This window comes from Geotrypetes seraphini, chromosome 12 (genome assembly GCF_902459505.1).
Source record: "Geotrypetes seraphini chromosome 12, aGeoSer1.1, whole genome shotgun sequence".
Classification (NCBI taxonomy): Eukaryota; Metazoa; Chordata; class Amphibia; order Gymnophiona; family Dermophiidae; genus Geotrypetes; species Geotrypetes seraphini.
In genome coordinates, this window is record NC_047095.1 from 29,032,175 (window position 1) to 29,052,506 (window position 20,332).

The 20,332-nt window shown below is 39.5% G+C and overlaps 1 protein-coding gene across 1 annotated transcript in view; it reads right to left on the minus strand.

Moving 5' to 3' along the window:
• Nucleotides 1-774: 774 nt before the first annotated feature.
• SH3GLB1 (SH3 domain containing GRB2 like, endophilin B1) overlaps nucleotides 775-20,332 on the minus strand; it is a 63,139-nt gene continuing 43,581 nt past the window's right edge. The window contains exons 8-12 of the mRNA XM_033916844.1: nucleotides 17,977-18,000; nucleotides 9,907-9,996; nucleotides 7,304-7,404; nucleotides 3,301-3,514; nucleotides 775-1,265 (exon numbers count right to left, since the gene is read on the minus strand). Coding sequence (XP_033772735.1) covers nucleotides 1,158-1,265; nucleotides 3,301-3,514; nucleotides 7,304-7,404; nucleotides 9,907-9,996; nucleotides 17,977-18,000 — 537 coding nt within the window. The 3' untranslated portion in view covers nucleotides 775-1,157. The remainder of the gene's footprint in view (nucleotides 1,266-3,300; nucleotides 3,515-7,303; nucleotides 7,405-9,906; nucleotides 9,997-17,976; nucleotides 18,001-20,332) is intronic.

The following is a 20,332-nucleotide window of genomic DNA, read 5'->3' on the forward strand; positions in this document are numbered from 1 at the left end:
GCAAAATTATTAAAAGCAGCACATTAGCTATTAGTGCACTAAAAAATATGTATGGCAATAGAACTGCAACAAAAACACTACACCTTAGATAGTGCAGGTAAGGATTCTGCAATAAGTTTAAAGTATGTGTGCAATTTACTTCTGGGACCTGTTTGCATATAATGCATATCACCCATAAGCATAAACAGTTATGCACATTTATATGTATACTTTGGACCATGGTAATAGCTTAATACATGGGCCTCCTGGCCTCATTTCCCTAAACTGATACCAGAATATAATAAATACTATAGATGTTACCTAGTATCTTCACTCTGATAAAAGCACAGCTAGAAAGGAGGTTAAAAAACACATAAAACAAGGCAACCATAAAAAAAGGTATTTAAGTTGGAATGATTTGAATACAGGCAGTCCCCAGGTTAAGAACGAATTACGTTTTTAAAGCTGTTCTTAAGTCAGATTTGTTTGTAACTCGGAACTTGTAGATTAAGATTCTTGCTGCTTACCTCTGCTCCCAGGTGACAAAAGGGCCAACTGTCCCTACCAGTTTTCCCTCTAAGGTACAGCATGCACAGCCACACAACTGTTTTTAATGTGACTATGCATCATTCCCAAATCTACTGAAGGAGAAGTGTAGGAGTCTATGGCACTGGAAATCATGCTCAGTGAAAGCAAATGAAGCCACGACTGTGGTTAAGTACAAGTTGTACTTATGTCAGGCGTTTGTAACGCAGGGACTGCCTTGACCTTGTATCAAAGAATTAGACAAGAGACTGGCATTGATACATAAATTTATTTTACACAAAGAAGCTTGCCATTAATGAAAAAAATCCAGTAGAAAACAGAACTCCCTGCTTTCAATACTAAATTATTCAAAAAAAGATGAAGTTTATTAGTGAAAACTTCTGTGGAAACTGATAGTTCTGTAGAAAGCCATAAATATTGGCACATTAACATAAGACTTGTTAAATTAAATATGAAGTTCTGGAGTATTTATCATGCAACAGTATTGACAGGCAGAAATGTATGGTCAGGTTTTGATATCTGGTATTAAGACATAACATGGAAGACGCAAATGCTTTATATATAAAGTTAATTGCATATAAATATGGTGTTTCCATAACTGGCAGTCTCAAGAAAAGCATTCAAGCATTCATTTAGTTTAGCAACTCTAAATATGTAATAGGCACTTTGCCTTTCTGAGTTCCCCTTTCTCCCATCAGCCAATCTGAATCCATTCCAAGGACACTATACACTGTTATCACCTAAAAAATAAGAACAGAGTCATTACTTAAATTTTCCAAGAAATAATTTTACTGAACATATTTTTTGTGGTTTTAAAAGCCTAACAGACATACTGAGTGGGCAAACAATTTATTGCCCCCCTGTGTGCCTTAAAATGATAGTTTTTGCTCTAGGAGATTCAGATTCTGACTCCTGCAAGGAATTTAAAGGTTTCAGTACAATAAACTTCTACTGAAGGAAGCTTAAAGATATATTATACTGTACATTCCAAGGATCCATGACAGTCTAAGCAAAAAAAGGAATCCAGTGGCCAAATATAACCAGAGTATTTTAATCAAAGCATGGTTAGAAATTCTCTTTCTTGAAAATGTATGACAAGTGTACAAACTGCTTTTATGCAAATTGCTGCCTTTTTGTGCAACATACTTACCCCTATCAATCGTTATTCAAATCACCTTTCCTTATAATACAACATAACCATTTGTGCTATGCAGGGAAATCAACTATTGTGATCATACCTTTTTCATTACCATCTTAGTCATTAGACAATATTCAATATATGCTTTGGTAAAAATTCTTTCGTTACATCTAGCCACTGGACTCTGGTTATTCTATTGGAGAGAAAAAAACCCCCACACACATAGAAAGAAAGTAGGCATTTCCAAATCAAACACCAAGACAAACAATTCATTGAGGAGATTTGTGCAAACAAATCTCCTCAAAGATGAATTTGCAAATTCATTGATTAACCTGAAATTCTGAATGGTGCTCAAGGCTTGCAGCTGTTTATTGAATGTATTTATCCACCTCTTTTAGTCATAAGAACACACAAGAACCCCCAATCATCATGCAATGTTCAGAGATTCTGAAGTAGAAGGTAAATTGAGGAAGCAAGATGCATGGATACATATGCTACAAGACTAGCATTACCTTAGTTAATGGTACACTTCTCCCTCCGAATTGCAGGGGATAGGGGCAGAGCTGGACCGCCAATGGTGAAATACCGCGAATATCTTCTGGTCCGGCTCTGACCCACCCCTGCCTCCCTCCTGCCTTCCCCCCGGCATCCCGGCCTTACCTGGTGGTCTAGCGGGCTTTTGGGGCAGGAGCGATCTTCCTACGCTCCTGCCCCGTGCAGATCGTCAATAGGAAATAGCTGCCATGAGTTCCTGTAGTCTCTCGAGACTACAACGGGAACTCCCCACAGCCATTTCCTATTGGCGATCTACACAGGGCAGGAGTGTAGGAAGATCGCTCCTGCCCCAAAAGCCCGCTAGACCACCAGGTAAGGCCAGGACGCCGGGGGAAGGCTAAACTGTGGGTTTTTTTTTTCTTTTTTCCCCCTCCCCCAAAAATCGCGAATATGTGAAATCGCGATTGACGAAACCGCGAATGGGGAGGGGGAAGTGTATGTGCATTTTCAGAGTTGTCTTGAAATACATATAGCATTGTCAGAAAATACACAATTTCTCTAATTTATATCTTATAGGATAAACCCATACTAAATAAATTTTGAATCACAATTTCAGTGGTCAGAAACAGAACAAATTTCTTTCTACAACAAAAATGCATTATTATTATTTTTTTTTGCATAGACTGTCATGCCTTCAAATTGACTTCAATGGAAACTAATGTTTATACAAAACATAGGCAAAAGGACAAGGTAATGAGAATAACTAGGTGGGACACATTAGTATTCCATATAGCATGCTGTTAAATGAAGGGCTCGCACTCTTATTAAAATGTATGGAATAAAATTGAGTGAAAAACATCTCTGAAAGTCACATTAATGTTCTGCAGAAGGCTAACTGCGGCAGATTTCAAAAGCATGTTTCAACCTAATTAATCCAAAAGGCTAAACTGCCACTAAACAGCCTGTACAAGAGTAAGATATATTCAGAAATAATTCAAAGACGATCCTTGGTTTTATCTTTTTTGCTCAAATCCCACCCATAGATCATGGTACTAAACAACTTCGAGACTGGTTATATCCAAGCGACTTTTTTTTTTTTTTTTTTAACTTCTGTGCCTAGCAATCCATGTCTGCACACTCACCTCATCTGCTAGAAGCGATAACTCGGTGCTGTTTGCAGCATCATAGTCATAGAGAACTCTGGCCTTCCTACTGCCACTGGAAGCTTTCAGTTCAGTGAAGTCTGCTGAACTGCTCGCAACAGGCAATGGAGTAGACACGGAGACAGAGAGGGTTGAAACATTTTGCACAGAGGACAGAGATTGATTATTGTTCGACAGGAAGTTAGAAGGAAAGCTGTTAAACAAAATTAGTAAAATGAGTAATTAAAAACAAAACTCAAGAAGATAGCTATAATAATTCAATTTTCTGATATGGCTTTTGCCATCTACATTGAAACATTTTTTTAATAAAATGGTTTTTACAATGCTTAAAATTTTCAGAGTCATTTATAATTATTGTAGTGCAAGTTATTCTGGACATATTTGAAAAAATGCATCACAATTAAACATGCATGTTGCTATAGTGCTGACAGTCAGAGCATTAATTTGCTGCTCACTAGAAGGTTCAAATCAGAGGAAGGATTAAAACACATCTCTAGATGGATTATGACATTTTGTCCACAGGTGAAATAGCAGAAGACTGGACCAAACATGTACTCTGAATATCAGAGCTGCCAAGTTATCCATTTCAGGATTTCTGCCTCTCTCATCATCATGCATTCATTATGGGACCTGCAGCACCAATGTCAGTGGATAGAATCATGGACTTGGGATGTAAATTTAAAACTAGACCTGGACGAAGTTTCCCTCCTGGAATGGGTTAACTTAGCAGCTCTGGAATATCCACATGTTTCAGCTGTGAAGTAGAGAGTTGCGCGGGGACAGAAATCCCACCCGTCCCCGCCAGGATCCTCTCTGTCCCCATCCGTCCCCGTCAGGATCCTCTCCATCCCCCACCCATCCCTGGAACGAATTACCTCCATCCCCGCCCGTCCCCATAAAAAGCAGCAATTACTTCTGACAGGATCATCAATTCCAGTTTCTTTTGTGCTTGCGCTGCTGTTTTCCTTGTGCTATCTCTTTGGTGGAACCTTTTTTTTGTTTTCTGTTCAGGTAATTAACATAAATAAACTCCCTCTTTTACTAAGGCTGACGTGTCCATTATATTATATGGATGAACCCTGCTTCCAAAGCCTTCCATCCCCGTGGGAGTCCCGTTGGCTAGAAGGGGGTCCCCCGTGGGAATCCCGTGGGCCAGAGGGGGGTCCCCATGGGAGTCCCTTGGGTTAGGGGGGATTCCAGTGGGAACCCCGCGGGAGCCGCAGGATTACCGCGATCCCCGTTCCCGTGCAGACCTCTACTATGGAGCAGTGGCATCTTCCAAACAAGAGCATCCATGCTGCTTTGAACTATTGCTTCTCTAATTTGGACTGTATTTGGGTGAATAGCACCAGAACTCCAGAGAGCAAGGGGAGAGATATGATAGGGTACAGCCAGCTGTGGGCTGGTTTAAACAGCATAAACAGTTTATTCATTTGCCTTAGGTGATGCAGTTAACAATTGTACAATAAAATCCAAAGGTAAAGTTATTTGAGGGAGTTGAATGCTGGCTGGGAAAGAAACAGTTTGTCCTTGCTATCTAAGTAGACTTTTACCATGTCTTTTTTCCAACTCACTAGGCCAGTCATACTCTAGATCAGCGGTCTCAAACTCGCGGCCAACAGTCCGCTTGCAGCCCTCCGGATACTATTTTGCAGCCTGCGGTCTTGTACTTGATCTTGCACTCTGGGCAAGAAGAGAGGCACCAGCGTCAGCTGACTTGCAACTTCCTGCTGCCATCGTTTATGCCGGGACTCCTGTCTTCGCGTATCTGCTGGATATGTGAAGGCAAGAGTTCCGACATACGCAACGGCAGCAGGAAGTTGCAAGTCAGCTGATGCCAGTGCCTTTCTTCCTGCCCAGAGTGCGAGATCAGATACAAGACCGCAGCTGCAAAATACAGGTTTTGCTGGACAGAGGAGGAAGGAAGGGAGAAGGGGTACTGCAGGACAAGGGGATCAGGGAAGGAAGAAGGGGTACTTGCTGAACAAGGGGAGGAAGGGAGAAGGGGAACTGCAGGGCAAGGGGGAGGAAGGGAGAAGGGGTATTGCTGGACAAGAGAGAGAAAGCGTGCAGGAGACAGAAAGTGTTGGACTCATAGAGAGGGCAAGATGGAGAGAGAGCGAGAGGGAGGGAGAGGGCAAGAGGGATAGATATGCTGTTTGGTTCAGGAAAGGAGCAATAGAGGAGAAGCATGCAGGAGGAAGAGAGAAACAAATGTTTTGACTGGTGGAAAGGAAGGATAAATGTTGGATAGGGAGGGGGGCCCAAAAAGGAGGAAAGGAAGGGAGATGGACTGCAGGGGGCAGAAAGGAGGAAGGGGAAGGGAAAGAGAAATGTTACACTGGGGGGGGGATAGGGAGGGAAGGAGAGAGAGTTAGGATGGGAAGGAAAGACATGGAAATGTAGATTTTGAGAAGAAAGCAGAAAAATGGAAAAACTGAATGTTAATGCCAAAGATGGATGCAAGTTTGATCCAAACAAACCGGGGATTTCAAATTACAGTCCACTTGAGGAAGCAATACTTTCAAAATAGAACATAACACAAAAGAACCCTCACATCAATACTGGGCAAGTTTTTCAAATAATATGATCATATAACATTTAAAGGCTTTTGAATATTTAAATGTGCTCATAAGCTCTTCAGCAAGGCGCCACAGCAGCGGTACAATGTCGCTGGAAAGGTGCTTGAATTTTAATCATAACACATTGCATGGAGCAAGGATTCTCGCTTCTACTGGAGTGGCAAATGTTATGGCTGAACTGACCTTTTCAGATAAGTGGTCTACTGTTAAACCTAAGGCTTAGTTTAGTTTTGTGTTTTGTTCTATTTTCAAAGATGGATGCAAGGCAGAAAGTGAAGACGGAGAGAAAAACAGTCAATGGACATTTATGCAAGCATGTATAAACACATAATACATCTTTTTTTCACCAAAACTGCCAATTTAATATATATGTAAAGTTCTAGGGCCTGTATTACAAAGCCACGCTAGCGGCTGCAGCGCGGTAACGGCCCCGAAGCCCAAAGAGATTTAAAGGGCTTCAGGGCTGTTGCTGTGTGGCTTAGTGAAATGTTTTAAAGAAAATTATGTTCAAACAGCAATATGTGTTATTTATATTTTTTTCTTCTTTTTTCATGATTACTCCAACTTCAACTCAAAAGATCAAATGCGAAATATTCCAGAACTTAAGATCAGCTGATGAATTACCTACATGCCCAACTATAAGCTAAATTGCCAGGCAGCACTCTACTTAATATAGCTCTATTTAAATATTTTCAACAATAAATAGAAAATGGTGTATGCAGACATGCACTTATATAGCAAATGCACTCGACTCCCCATCCACATTATTTCTCTTGTATACATGAATCAAGTGAACTGAAGTCAAAAAATTCCTTGCAATATGAAAGGAAAGTAACGAGAAATGGTATTTATTCAGTGTGAATTCCCATCCCTTTGTATCACTGACTAGTGACATCATCTTAGAGTGATTAAATACAAAAGAATCTTCCGAACCATGTTCACCTTCCTGTGAGTCAAAATCTGGAATGATCTCGCAGTCAATAAGAACAGAAACCAACCATGCCCAATTCCGGAGAAAACTGAAAACTCTGCTCTTTGATAATTAACTTTATAAGATCACCTTACACTCCTATTCTTTTGCTTAATATCTTTAGGTCTTCTCCTCCTTCCTTCCCCCCCTTCCTCTTTGCTTCCCCTTGCCCTAGTTACCCTTTTCCTTTCCAAGTCGCCTAGACTCTAGAGCCTGCTTAGGTTTGTGCGACTCACCAATACTAGATTAGATTCCTAATCTACCTGAAGCAACTATATTCTCTTTTCACTTCTGAGTAAACCCTGTCTGTATGGTGGTTACAAATAGTAGCACTCCAACTTGAGATCCCAGAAACTTTGTTAAGAAAAGGGCAGGAATCTTTTCAGGAACCAATACAAATAGGAAGCAGGTTCTAGGTAAACATTATCACCTTCCAAGCTGTTTCTGGAGATCCAGCATATACTGGTAACACTGTGCATAATATGTCATCTGAGCTTCTACAAAGTCATTCAGACAACGGAGATGATGTGCCTAGAAGAAAGGAAGAATCAACTATGTTTCGACTATGACAGCTGTGATAGAAAAATATTTTTAAAAAACCTGGTATAAAATATCAGAGCACAAAATGTAACTAGCTGAACAATGGCCAAGATTGAAATACAACAAAAACTTACTCAGCTAGGACATTAGTATTTTCATTTCAGAAATGAGACATACCTTTTTATATTAAAGCTATCAACATGCAATACTGCTTACAGAAAATGATACTCATCACATACATATAGAGCAGCAAATAGCTTCTCAAATCTATCCTGCATTCTGTTGAGAATTGTGCACGGTGCAGATTACAATGAAAGATTAGGTTCTTTGATAATCTTTCTTGTAGATGTGTCTAGTGGTCCTAAATGCTATGGTTTTGCATCTGAGCCTGCAATTGTAGAATGCTCTCAATCATCTTTTGACCTCCGCCTCCTTCCCAGGAAGCTGCTCCTGCCCCTTCAGTTTGTACAAAAGCAACCAAGTAGCACTGTAATGACAGACATAACCAAAAGGAGGGAAATGGGGAAAAATCCCTGACACTATAATTCAGTTCTGCTCTGAAACAAATAAACTGCCAAAGTGGGGATGGAACTGTACACATCAACCTGAGATAAAACCAATGTAATCGCCACCAGAAACGCCATCTTGACTAAGATCTAGAAGGAAAACCTCCCATAAGGGCTTATACGGAGCTCTACTGAGCTTTACTCCTTCCTTCTAAAACAAAGTTTCTAACAATGTAACTCAAGAACTTCATCTAAATCTTAATGTAACCAGCATATAGATTCCTTGCAGAAAATTGTGGTAAATAAGACACTATTGTATTGCATTGCATTGTATTGATGTTACAGGTTTACGCTGGATGGATGGCTAAGGAGCATCCATATTCTGCATGCGGGGGAGGGGTGGGAGCCTTGGGCTCAGTCTCCAAGTCCTCCAGGGCTGGTGATTTCATAGGAGATGCGTTCCCAAGGGAAGAGACCCTTTCCAGAGCCCTCCGAAGGTGCATAATCAATATTTTGTTTAACAAATGCCTCCAATAGATCCCATATTTCTTTAAACCTTTTATTATTTACCAATGGTTCTGCATTCATTCTTTCATACCTGTAATACAAACAGCCTCTTTTACAAAGCCGCGCTAGCGGCCCCGAAGCCCATAGTGATTTAAAGGGCTTCAAGGCTGTTGCCGAGTGGCTTTGTAAAAGAGGCAGAAAGTGTTTCCCACCAAAAAGAAAAATTTAATTTATCCCAGTTCTTCCAGTTTCTGGTTATCAATTGCATGCCACCCCCGTCAATCAGAAGTCTACTTGTGTGTGGGTCAATTGGACTCTTAGATTTCAACAATGTCTTAAATAGAACCACGTTGTAAGACAAAGGAATAGAGACACCAAGTACCATATTAATTTTTCCCCATATTGATTTCCAAAAATTGAATATCAATGGACAATGGCCCTTTCTATTGCAAATGCAAGCAGTGTCTCACTTTCAGTTTACCACATAATTGTTTCCCACTTATTCACCTTTATAGGACCCCCAGGGACCCCTGAAGAAGACTAGGTCCTTTAAGGCTTTAATGTGGATGATTTATTTTTATGTGGATGAAATTATTTTATGTGGATGATTTCAGTGTACCTTTGGAACTTTGACACTTTCAAATAAAGTCCATTTAGGAACATCACTCCAGAGTTTTTTTTGTTTTCAATGGACAATAAAATAACAAATGATCCTGTGTCTCTACTTCAAGATGACAGTGCCAGCATCTATTAGACTTTGAATTATCCAACTTTTGTAAATGAACTGGGGTCCAAAAAAATTCTATAACACAAAAAGAACCCAGTTTGTCACATAGATGCTGATGCTGTACATCTCATTCTCCAAGTCCAAATCCGTGGCCATTGCATAGCAGAAATATGCTGCTTTGTTTCTATGCTCCAAATGTCTCTTAAACTTGCTTTAGGTTTCTTTGCCAAATATTCTGATAATAATTTATATCACCTAGTGGCCTGATGTCCTTGAAAATCTGTCTGGAAACATAGACCCGGCAAGGTGTACTGATTTTTTTTTTAAGTTGCACCAGTCAGGGAACCCCTTCTGAATAGCTTGCTTCAATTGCATCCATTTAAACCATATGTCACAGAGCTAGATGTAATCCTGAACACAACCATCAGACCACTAACTTGAAGAATTCATATATTCCATCCCTGCAGAAGATTCAAAAATTGAAAAAATTGCTTAACTAATGACTACAGTAAGAGAAGAAGTGGGCATAGCTCACAAACTACAAGCAGTTCTGTCTTTGAAAATGAAGTCTTGCAAAATGTCAAAAAGTTTCCAAAAGCACTTCCTCATAGCACACTAAAAGTATCTAATTTTTCTTTGTGGACAGCTAAAGTACTTTGGAATACTTCTCTACAATTTCAGTTTGACAGCTATAAATTTTACACCAAGACCAAAAGCCAAAGATTTATTTATTTTCCTTTAGAAAATACTCACATGCGTACTGCTGATTCCTTCTAAAAGAAGTCTGGTAATCTCTGCCTGACGGTCAAATTCACTCTGAGTTATTCTTAATTCCTGGTCAGACTTTAAAACAAAGAACAAACAATCAAACAAACAAAAAAAACCAAAAAAAATCCAACCAACCAACCACCACACACGCATTAACTATTTGAACCAATAGAATTAAAAACCAAGAAAATCATCTCTAATTTAGAAGGTATTTTAAAATTTTAAAAATTCTGATTTGTTAGGCAATCACAAAAAGATAAGTGATAGCCAAAATAATATTGCTGTATAGAGATCTTTGTTTTGTGCTACAAGTCTCCCAAAATACTGTGCATCTGCTTTACTTGCTAAGTCTGAAATATTTTACAAAAAAAACTAGTTTAAAATTTCTTCTGTTCATTTTATTGGTTTAAATCTTCATTTTTGAAATTCAAATTTTCTAAGGGTTGCAGTAGAAAGTGAGCTTTGAGCTAGCTCCCATAAGTTGCGTTTTCCTGCATGCTAAGGCCATTTTTATTGCAGTGGTAAAATGGACAATCTTTTTATTTTTCCTATCCATGGCCATAAGTGAAATGTTATCTCAACACACTGAGCAAAATCAATGAAACAAATCATTCAGACAGCAATCAATAAAGTGAGTAGTGAACCTCAAACACTGATTACAATCATGTATTTACTGGGGTAACAAATTTTCTCATCGGTTCACATTTGCTGACTAGAAACTGCTAATCAAATCTTCATTCAAGAAAAAAAGGACTTAAACCCTCCCCTCCTCACACACACACTTCAGTTCATCCCAATGGGAACGCTGCCGTTTCACTTTTCCAGTTTCATTAGGGATTAGCATTGAAACAAAGTCACTCCTGATTCTGGAGTGACTACACTTTCTCATTGCAGCTTCAACATATCTCATTGCTCAACAAGCCCTTAAAGATAAAAATTCATAATATACGTCATTACCTCACATCAACTTGCCACTATTCTTTGGCTTTCTTCTGAGTTCAGCTTGCCAAAATGGTGGCGGCGGCTATTTCAAAAGAATGTTGTTAACAAGCAGCCAATCAATCAAGTTTACTTCACATTTCTGGCCATAAGTTTACTTCTAATGCTCGAAATAACCATTCAAAAAATGTTAAATTATTTCACATAAAACCTATCCATTCAATATGACTATTCAAGCCATTTGGTTGCAATGATTTCAATCTATAAATCCGCCTTTGTTCTCCTCTGTAACAAAATCTTCTCCCAGTTTCCTCCTCTGATATTTTCTCCCACGAGATCAATAATGAAACATAGCAAGCTAGGGCTATGGAGTCGGTAGATAAATCCTTCTACTCTGACTCCTCAGTTTCTGGTACCCACAACTCCAACTCCAGTACCCAAAATTGTATCCGACTCAAGACTCCACAGCCCTGCTCAAAACTGTGCTGATGTTCACAGCAGTGTTCCACAAGGGGTGCTTCAAAATATCACTTCTTTAAATTGGACCTGTGTATTCAATCTCATCTTCAAACTTCTGTTAATCTTACCAACAAACTTTCATGCATGGGCACATAAACAGCATATTTGCCATTACAATCACTATACTGTTTTAAAAAATATACCTTGTTATCAATTAGATTAGTAACATTATTTAAAAAGTAAATGATTGGTAAATGATTGGCCAGAAATGTGATGTAATCTTCATTGATTGGCTGCTTGTTGATGGTGTTCTTTTGAAATAGTCGGCACCATTTTGATCCTTGCACCAAGCTGAACTACATCGGAAGAAAGACGAGATATAGTGGCGAGTTGATGCGAGGTAATGATGTATATTATGAATTTGTTTGTAAATGATAAACTAAAGTGAATTATGATTAGACTTTTATTGAAACTTTTTTTGATCTTTAAGGGCTTGTTGAACAATAATATACATTGAAGCTGCAATGACACAGAATCAGAAGTGATTGTTTAAATGCTAATCCCTGAAAACATTAGGACAATAAGGACTCACAATGGCGAGCCCAAAAATTCAATCATCTTGAAACATATATACGCCATTGTGAAGGTGCAGCATGAACAGAATAAAATGGGCCTAAGAGGATTGTCCGACCATAGTGTCGAGTGTTCTGCTCAAGGCAGTAGTGGAGTGTGAATGTGTGGACTGAAGATCATGTTGCAACCTTGCAAATCTCTTCAGTGAAAGCTTACCTCAAATGGGGTACTGACACTATGAGCCTTAATATGGCCCTCGAGTTAGCCCAGCCTGGGCATACATAAAAGAAATGCAGTCTGCCAGCCAACTGGAAAGAGTGTATTTACCAATGACAACCCCAATCCTGTTGGGATAAGAACAAACAAAAAGCTGGGTGGACTGTCTATAGGGCCTAGTCTGCTCCAGTTAAAAAGCCAATGCTCGCTTGCAGTTCAAAATGTGCAGATCACTTTTGCCAGGATGGGCGTAAGGTTTGGGAAAAAATGTTAGCAGTACGATAGACTGGCTGAGATTAAACTCTGACACCATCTTAGGAACCTGGGATGAGTGTGGAAAACTACTCTATTGTGACAAAATTTTGTGTAAAGTGGATCTGCTACCAAGGCCTGAAGCTCACTGTCCCTGCAAGGTGAAGTAACTGCCACACACAAAAAAAAGGCCTTCCAGGTCAACTACTTCAATAGACAGGAATCCAGTGGCTCAAATAGAGCTTTTATCAGCTGGGCTAGGACAAAACTGAGGTCCCATGACAGAGGTGGAGACTTCATGGGAGGTTTCTGGTCAGAAGCAAACCTCTCAAGAAGTGAACAACTAAAACTTGTCCTGAGATGTGCTTACAGTCTACACCAGTGTCTCTCATGCAGTGTGCCACAAGAGATTCCATAATTTTACTTTATTTTTAAAAATTCCCTTCATAAGTATACACTAGAATAGATGACATGTATGTTACATACACAAGAGTCCGTCAATATGAGTGTGTGCACGTAAGGATACAACCACCAGACAAGCATCATTCTTTGACAAGATTGGTCCTTGAAAACTAATGGCAAGTAATTTTATTTTATATGCATTAGTTATCCTAACTTGTGCAACAAAGCAATCAAGGCTTTGTTACCATTTGGATCTTCTTATCTTTGGGAACTTGGATCTTCAACTCTGACAGAAATTAAATTGGGGGGAAAAAAAAGAGAATGGCTGCAGATGGTGGATGATGAAATGCATGTCTGTTCATCGACAGCTGTGTTTTGAGTTAATTTGTATTCAAAAACAAGCATATCCATTGTATTGATTAGCATTTCTATTCTATCTACTTTAGTTTCAACACTGTTACAATTACCCCATACATAGATTAAAGAACTTTAAATAATTATAATTTAATTTTTGTTGGTTTTGCAATTGTATAATTTCAATTATAATGTGCCACAAAAAAACATTTGCTCTGTTTAGTGTACCAGAGCTAAAACATTTTGAGAGAAACTGGTCTACAAAATAAACACTAATTGCACTGAGGTATACCCTTAAAAAGTTGGCTTCAGACCAGTCTCAGAGGTGTAGAAGGTATTCAAGCAGTTTCAGTGTAGGGCAAGAGAGGATGTTGGGCCTTGCCCTCACACCGGACAGCAAACCTCCTCCACTTAAAGACGTGATATTCATAGTAGAATCTTTCCTAGAAGTCAGCAAAACTTGGAGACATCCACTAGAAGATTCAAGGCAGGAGTTGCAATCTAAGCAAAACAAATCACTAAGTTTTTGTTGGGTTTTTTTTTGTTTACCATTTGTTTTCTAATTACATATCCTGTGTGTTTATCCCATGCCTTTTTGAATTACATTACATTACAGATTTCTATTCCGCCATTACCTTTCGGTTCAAAGCGGAATACAAAAGAGTTATGGAAGAAGGGTTACAAAGTTAGATCAGAGGTCATTTCCAAGAGAGGGATAAGTAGGATCAGGGGTAAGGGAGGTGATGGTAAGAAGGGGGTATTCGTGGTATTAAGCTTTGTTAAGGGATTTCTTTAAGAGTATAGTTATTATTTCCTTTCTGAACATCTTGTAGTCTGGGGTTGTTATCAATAGGTTGGAGATTTGGTTATCTATTTTTGCTGCTTGAGTGGCTAGTAGGCCGTCATATAGTTTTTTCCGTTTTACTTCTTTGATTGGAGGGTAGGTAAATGGGGTGTGTGTTTTTCTATGCCTAGTAGAGGTAGTTTGGATGAGGCGGTTGTTTAGGTAGATTGGGCTGACTCCGTTTATGGTTTTAAATAGTATACAGTAGAATTTAAATTGTATTCTTTCCTGGATTGGAAGCCAATGTGAATCGATGTATGCCTCAGAAATGTGGTCATGTTTCTTCAATGAGTAGACGAGTCTCAGCGCTGTATTTTGAATTGTTTGTAGTTGTTTAATCATTATTGCAGGGCAGGGGAGGTAGAGGATGTTGCAGTAGTTTAGGATACTTAAGTTTAGAGATTGTACTAGGAGCTGAAATTGTGTTTTTTCGAAGAATTTTCAAACTTGTCTAAGGTTTCTCATAATTGCAAAAGATTTCTGTATTGTTTTGTTTATTTGTGGTTGCATGGTGCAGCCTCTGTCAATAGTCGTACCTAGTAGTTTTAGGGTGGTTTGCAAAGGGTAATTGATAGAGTTGATTTTTAAGTTGGTTATGATTGGGATTTTGTTATTTTCTAGGAGGATGAATTTAATTTTGTCTGGGTTGAGTTTCAGTTTGTGGTCTTCCATCCAAGTCATAACTGTAACTAGAGTTCGGTGTAGTGTGTCTGTCATTGAGAGATTTGATTGGTTGAAAGGAATGAGGATGGTGATGTCATCAGCATAGCTATAAGAGGTTAGGCCTTATTTGTTCAGGAAAATGCTGAGAGAGGCCGTATATAGGTTGAAGAGAGTAGGGGGTAATGGGGAACCTTGTGGTATGCTGCAGGGGTTGGACCAAGGTTTGGATTTTTCTTTGTCTGATTTTACTTTGTATGTTCTGAATTTTAAGAAACCTTCAAACCATGAGTATACTATATCTGAGATGCCTATTGAGTCCAAGATTTGCAGTAGGATGTTATGATCTACCAAGTCAAATGCCGCCGCCGGATCCAGCTGAATGAGCAGCATTTTTTTTTCCAATGCTGAGGTGTTGTCTTGCTTGTTGATAAGGGAGCCTAGTTGTGTCTCTGTGCTGAAGTTAGTTCTGAAGCCGGATTGCGTGGGATGGAGTAAGTTATGGTCCTCGAGATAGTTGGTGAGGAGTTTGGCTACTAATCCTTCTGTTAGTTTGATATATAGAAGTATTGAAGCGATTGGTCTGTAGTTGGATGGGTGGTCTGTTGGTCCTTTTCGGTCTTTTAGGATTGGGATGATGATGATGATTTTGCTGAGGTCAGTCGGGAAAATGCCATCTGTGAGCATGGTTTGTATCCAATGTAGGAGTAAGGTACGGAGCTTAGTGCTCGCTGATGACAGGAAATATGGCGGGCAATGGTTGAGTTCACAGGATGTGTGGCTGTACTTATTGTAGAGTTTGTTGAATTTGGTGCAATGTACCTTAGGGAATTGAGATCAAGTTCCGTCTGCAGCACAAGATTCATTTTCTGTGGGAAGTATTGTGACTTCAATTAGGTGGGCTAGGTTACTATTGAGAGTAGCTCTGGTGTTTGTGATTTTATTCTTGAAGTGTTTTGCTAGGAGGGAGGCTGAAGGGGAGGAGTTATTGTTAGTGGTCATATAGGGTATGGTGTTAGTTAGATCTTTTAATATTTGGAATAGTTTTTTGGTGTCTTGGGTTTCCGTGCCTATTAGGTTGGTGTAATGTTTTTTTCTCTTTTCTTTTGATAGAAATTTGTATTGTTTGTTAATTTTTTTCCAGGCGGTTTTCATGTGATCTAGGTTGGATTTTCTCCATTTTCTTTCCAGACGTCTACATTGTCTCTTGAGTAGGAGTAATTCGTCATCGAACCATTGGTCTGATCGTCTGGCAGGTTCTGGTTTTGGTTCGTAGTGGGGATTGTTCATCAAGGATGTTATTGCTCAAATTGCCCTAGTGTGAAATGAAGTCTTTGGGGTTATCTTCTTGTATTGTTTCATCTACTTTTGACCAGAATATGGTGGGCTCGATGCGTTTGTGTGATGTGTAGGTTACTATTTTGGATATTGGTTTGGTTTGGTTTTTGGTCCAGTTGATGTTGAAGGTGTAAGCGTAGTGGTCTGACCAGAGGGATGGGGATCAGGTTGCTAGTTTTTCACATACTCCCTTCAGGGGTAAAGGACCGCTTAGCTAATTCTTATTCATTCCATTCATTGAGGACAGACATCAGTCAAGGATGAGTATTGTTTTAGAGACGGCCTGCAAAGATGTCATTGCTGTGTTGGAACTGGATCTTGGCTACCTCGTGACTGACACGAATATATCTCTTCTCCCAGCACCAATGCTTCTTGGGTACTGATGATTATTTATTTAGCCCGTCCTCCCAAAGAAGCCCAGAACGGGTTACAAGAGTACATTCATAGTATGGTTAGGACATACTTAGGTGAGAAATACAGATTCTACAGTATTTACAGTATAGACAAACAGCTCAGATTACAGTATAGACATAACATGCAGACATAAAATACTGACTTAGTGGGCATAGGATGGATTTAAATTCACATTCAGTATAGATTATCACTTGGAGGTAAAATAGACTTCAATGTCCGAGTTCCTGGCACTATGGGATGAAGGGCACCAATACTTGTGCTTCTTGGCCTTCACCTGATGCTGAGGATGACCTCACTGAATCCAAATCTCCTTGGAGCTGGTCTGATGCTGACCGTTCTTGGGGATACTGCATAGCAGCTTGCACCAAGGCAGGTGGCAATCCACTCAATGCTTGGTTACTCCCAGTGCCTGATACCTATCTAGTAGCCATAGAGACATCGGCATCTCCAGCATCCAAGAAGCACCCCCTGTGCTCCCTCTGTAATTCTGATGCTGTTGTCACAGTTCTCATGCAGCTGGGATTCCGCTTCCGATACAGCATCACTCATCAAGTTGTCTCCACAGACACTGGCCCCAACCTTACCAAAGTCTGTCCTCAATGACCAGTTCAGTGCCATGCTGAAGGAGAAGTTAACAGGCTTGCTATAGCTCCAAAGTATGACAGTGAATTAAGAGGTTGAATCAAAAATTAAAAGCAATTGTTAAATTATGTGATAACCGGAACAGAGCTAGCAAAATGCAACATATGTACTCGAACATTGCCTACTGAATAGTTCATCCACACAAAGTGCAACGCTCGGCCTTTAGTTGTACAACAGCCACGTAGTCAGAAACATGGATGCGCCATTGCAAGATTTCACCATTGAAGAACAATGCACTTTCTTTGGGCAGAGGGAGTGAAACCTGTGGAAATTCAGTGTCAGATATTGACTCTGTATGGACATGGCACCATTAATTAATGAAAAGTTTAAGAGTGGGTAAAAAGGTCTAAAGTGGGAAGAACAGGTGTAACTGACAAAGATTGTTCTGGTCACTCATCAACATCGTGCACACAAGAGCACATTGACAGGGTGGATGCCTTGATTAGAGAAGACCAACAGATAATAGTATTTCAACTGGCTGCAAATTTGGATATCAGCTATGGATCTGCATTTGCCATAATGCATGACGACTTGGGATACAGGAAAGTCTACGCAAGATGGATTCTCAACAGCTTACTGATCTGCACAAGCTACAGAGTGTGGAGGTTGTGACCCAGTTCCTGAAACGGTATAAAGAAGATCCAAGTATTCTGGAGAGGACAGTAGGACAAGTATCCTTACAACCCTCCCTCCTCCCCTAGGGGATGAATTATTTTTCTGGCTATTTTGTGTTACATGTTCATGTGTCAGGCAGGGTGGGGCTGCCAAAAGCTTCTTAAAGTTATAGAGTGCTGGGTAGCATCCACACTGGGCTCCATCAGAATGACATCACACAGATGTAAGGATACCACTGACCTGCTGTCAACTACTAGAACTCTTTGCTATAAAATTTGCTGAAAATATTTGGAGCAGAATAAAGTACAAACAAACATGTAATACCACATGCACAATACACAACTTACTTTAGTGACTTCTTCTGCCCAAAGCTAGCCAGCATTAAAAATGAAAGAAAAATCACTGAAGTATACACAGATGAGTTTAAATACATTAATACGATTTAGCATTTGATGAGAAAATACCTAAAAGGTGAAATTTGAAAATGCATTGAAATCCCCTACTCACAGTAGAATTAAGATCTGCCAAGAAGTATGCCAAACAGTGCTGCAATAAGGAGCCAAATGTAGTGGTGTTTTAAAATTAAACTGTCCTATAGCAAAAATTTGCTGCAGAGATCCAGTCCTATTGTAGTTAAGTCTACATTAGGCCTGCACAAGCTCCACAGATGGGGCAATGGCAGTGTCAGCTGCGATGTTAGAGGAGCTAGGATAGAAAAGTAGGCTTCTTGTAGTCACGATAATGGGGGACTGCGGTTACAGAAAGGTTAAGTAGTGATACAGATAACTGCCAAATCGCTAAAGTTTCAAACAGCAGTGGAGAGAACGAGCGACTAGTTACTGAGTAGTCACTCTCCACCATCAAGTCCTCAGATGAGGCCAGCTTAAATAGTTAATATTCTTACTAAATTTTAATAGCTCAAACACACATATATGAATACATCTACATTCTAAATTTATAGTGGGGGAAAAAATTTAATCAGCAGTGTATCAGAGAACAAAAACTGAATTGTCAGAATGTATACTTTCAAAGCAGTAAATTAGTACGGTAACTTCATGCTGTAATAGGACAAGGACTGTTTGAACCTTATGGGAGATAGAGCATGCAATTCGAGATGGCCAAGCTTCCAAAACATGCTGAAAGCTTCAGTATCAGAAGATGAGCTTTCTATAGCCCTTCTATCTTTACCTCTTAGAGCCTGAGATTTTCTGCAATGAAGCAGTGTTGGGCTGATGAACTGTCAAAATGCTATGAATCTAATGGATCATTTTATACAACTTGACAGTTCAGCAGAAATGCACATCTCATTGCTCTAAACAAACACCCGTGGATTCTGACATCTAATAACTGCATGCATGTGAGGAATAAAATGAATGCCTTTCAATGTGATCAATCAATTTCACTGAAAGTAAATATATCAGAGTTTTTAAGGATCTTGATAAAAGCTGAGACTCCAATGTCCAATGATTTCTCACACCAAAATGCAGTTTAGGGGGGGGGAAAAAAAAGACAAAAAATGAAAAGCGTCTGTAATTTGATCTTACTTGCCAATTTCCTTTCCTAAAGTCCTGCTAGACCAGTGGTTTCAAACTCGCGGCCCGGGGACCACATATGGCCTGCCTGGTATTATTTTGAGGCCGTCGGTATGTTACCATTGTTCTGTAACCTCACGCAAGTGCTTTCCTGCATCTTTCTGCATGTTGCACTGCTTTCAGCTGTGTATAGCTGAAATTATTTGAAGCAATTAAGGAAAGATTTATAAACTATAACAAGTTCTACCTCATGCAAAGTTGTCATTTCTTTAATAAGACATTAACTATTTTTTCTGTGGCCCTCCAAGTACCTACAAATCCAAAATGTGGCCCTGAAAAGGGTTTGAGTTCGAGACCGCTGCGCTAGACCATCCAGACAAATGAGCTGTGCTCCTCTACCAGCAGATGGAGGCAGAGAAGCAGAGTTTTCCAGTGACATCAAAGTACAGTATAAGGTGTTGCAGTCTGGAATTAGTCAGTATGATTGTGCCATGCCTGAATAAATACTGTATATAAAGGCCCAAAGGAGCAAAAACCACTTGATTCATGTGAAAGGGGGAAATCACCTTTGGAAAGGACTGCACTATATGAATTGAAACAGAATTGGCCCCAAAGGGCAAATAAAGTCTCTATGCAAAAATCCTGCAAATCGGGTACAGACTATTATAAAGAACAAAATGACAGAACATCTATGTAAGCATGGATTAATGAGAGAAAGCCAAAATGGTTTTAGTCAAGGGAAATCTTGCCTTACCAATCTACTGCAGTCATATTCTATGTTTACTGCAGTTCTTTGAAGGGGAGAATGAACATGTGGATAAAGGTGAGCCGGTTGACATTGTGTATTTGGACTTTCAAAAGGCATTTAACAAATTACTTCATGAAAGACTTCTGAGGAAATTAAAAAGTCATGAGATAGAAGGTAATGTCCTGTTATGGATTAAGAACTGATTGAAAGAAAACAGAGTAGGTGTAATACTCTCAATGGAGAAGAAAAAATAGTGGGGTTCCCCAGGGGTGTGTGATGGGACTGCTGCTTTAACATATTTATCAATGATCTAGAGATGGGAATGACTAGTGAGATAAATTTGCTGATCATACAAAGTTGTTCAAAATTGTTAAATTGCAAGAAGATTGTGAAAAATTGCAAGAGAACATTGTGAAATGGTAT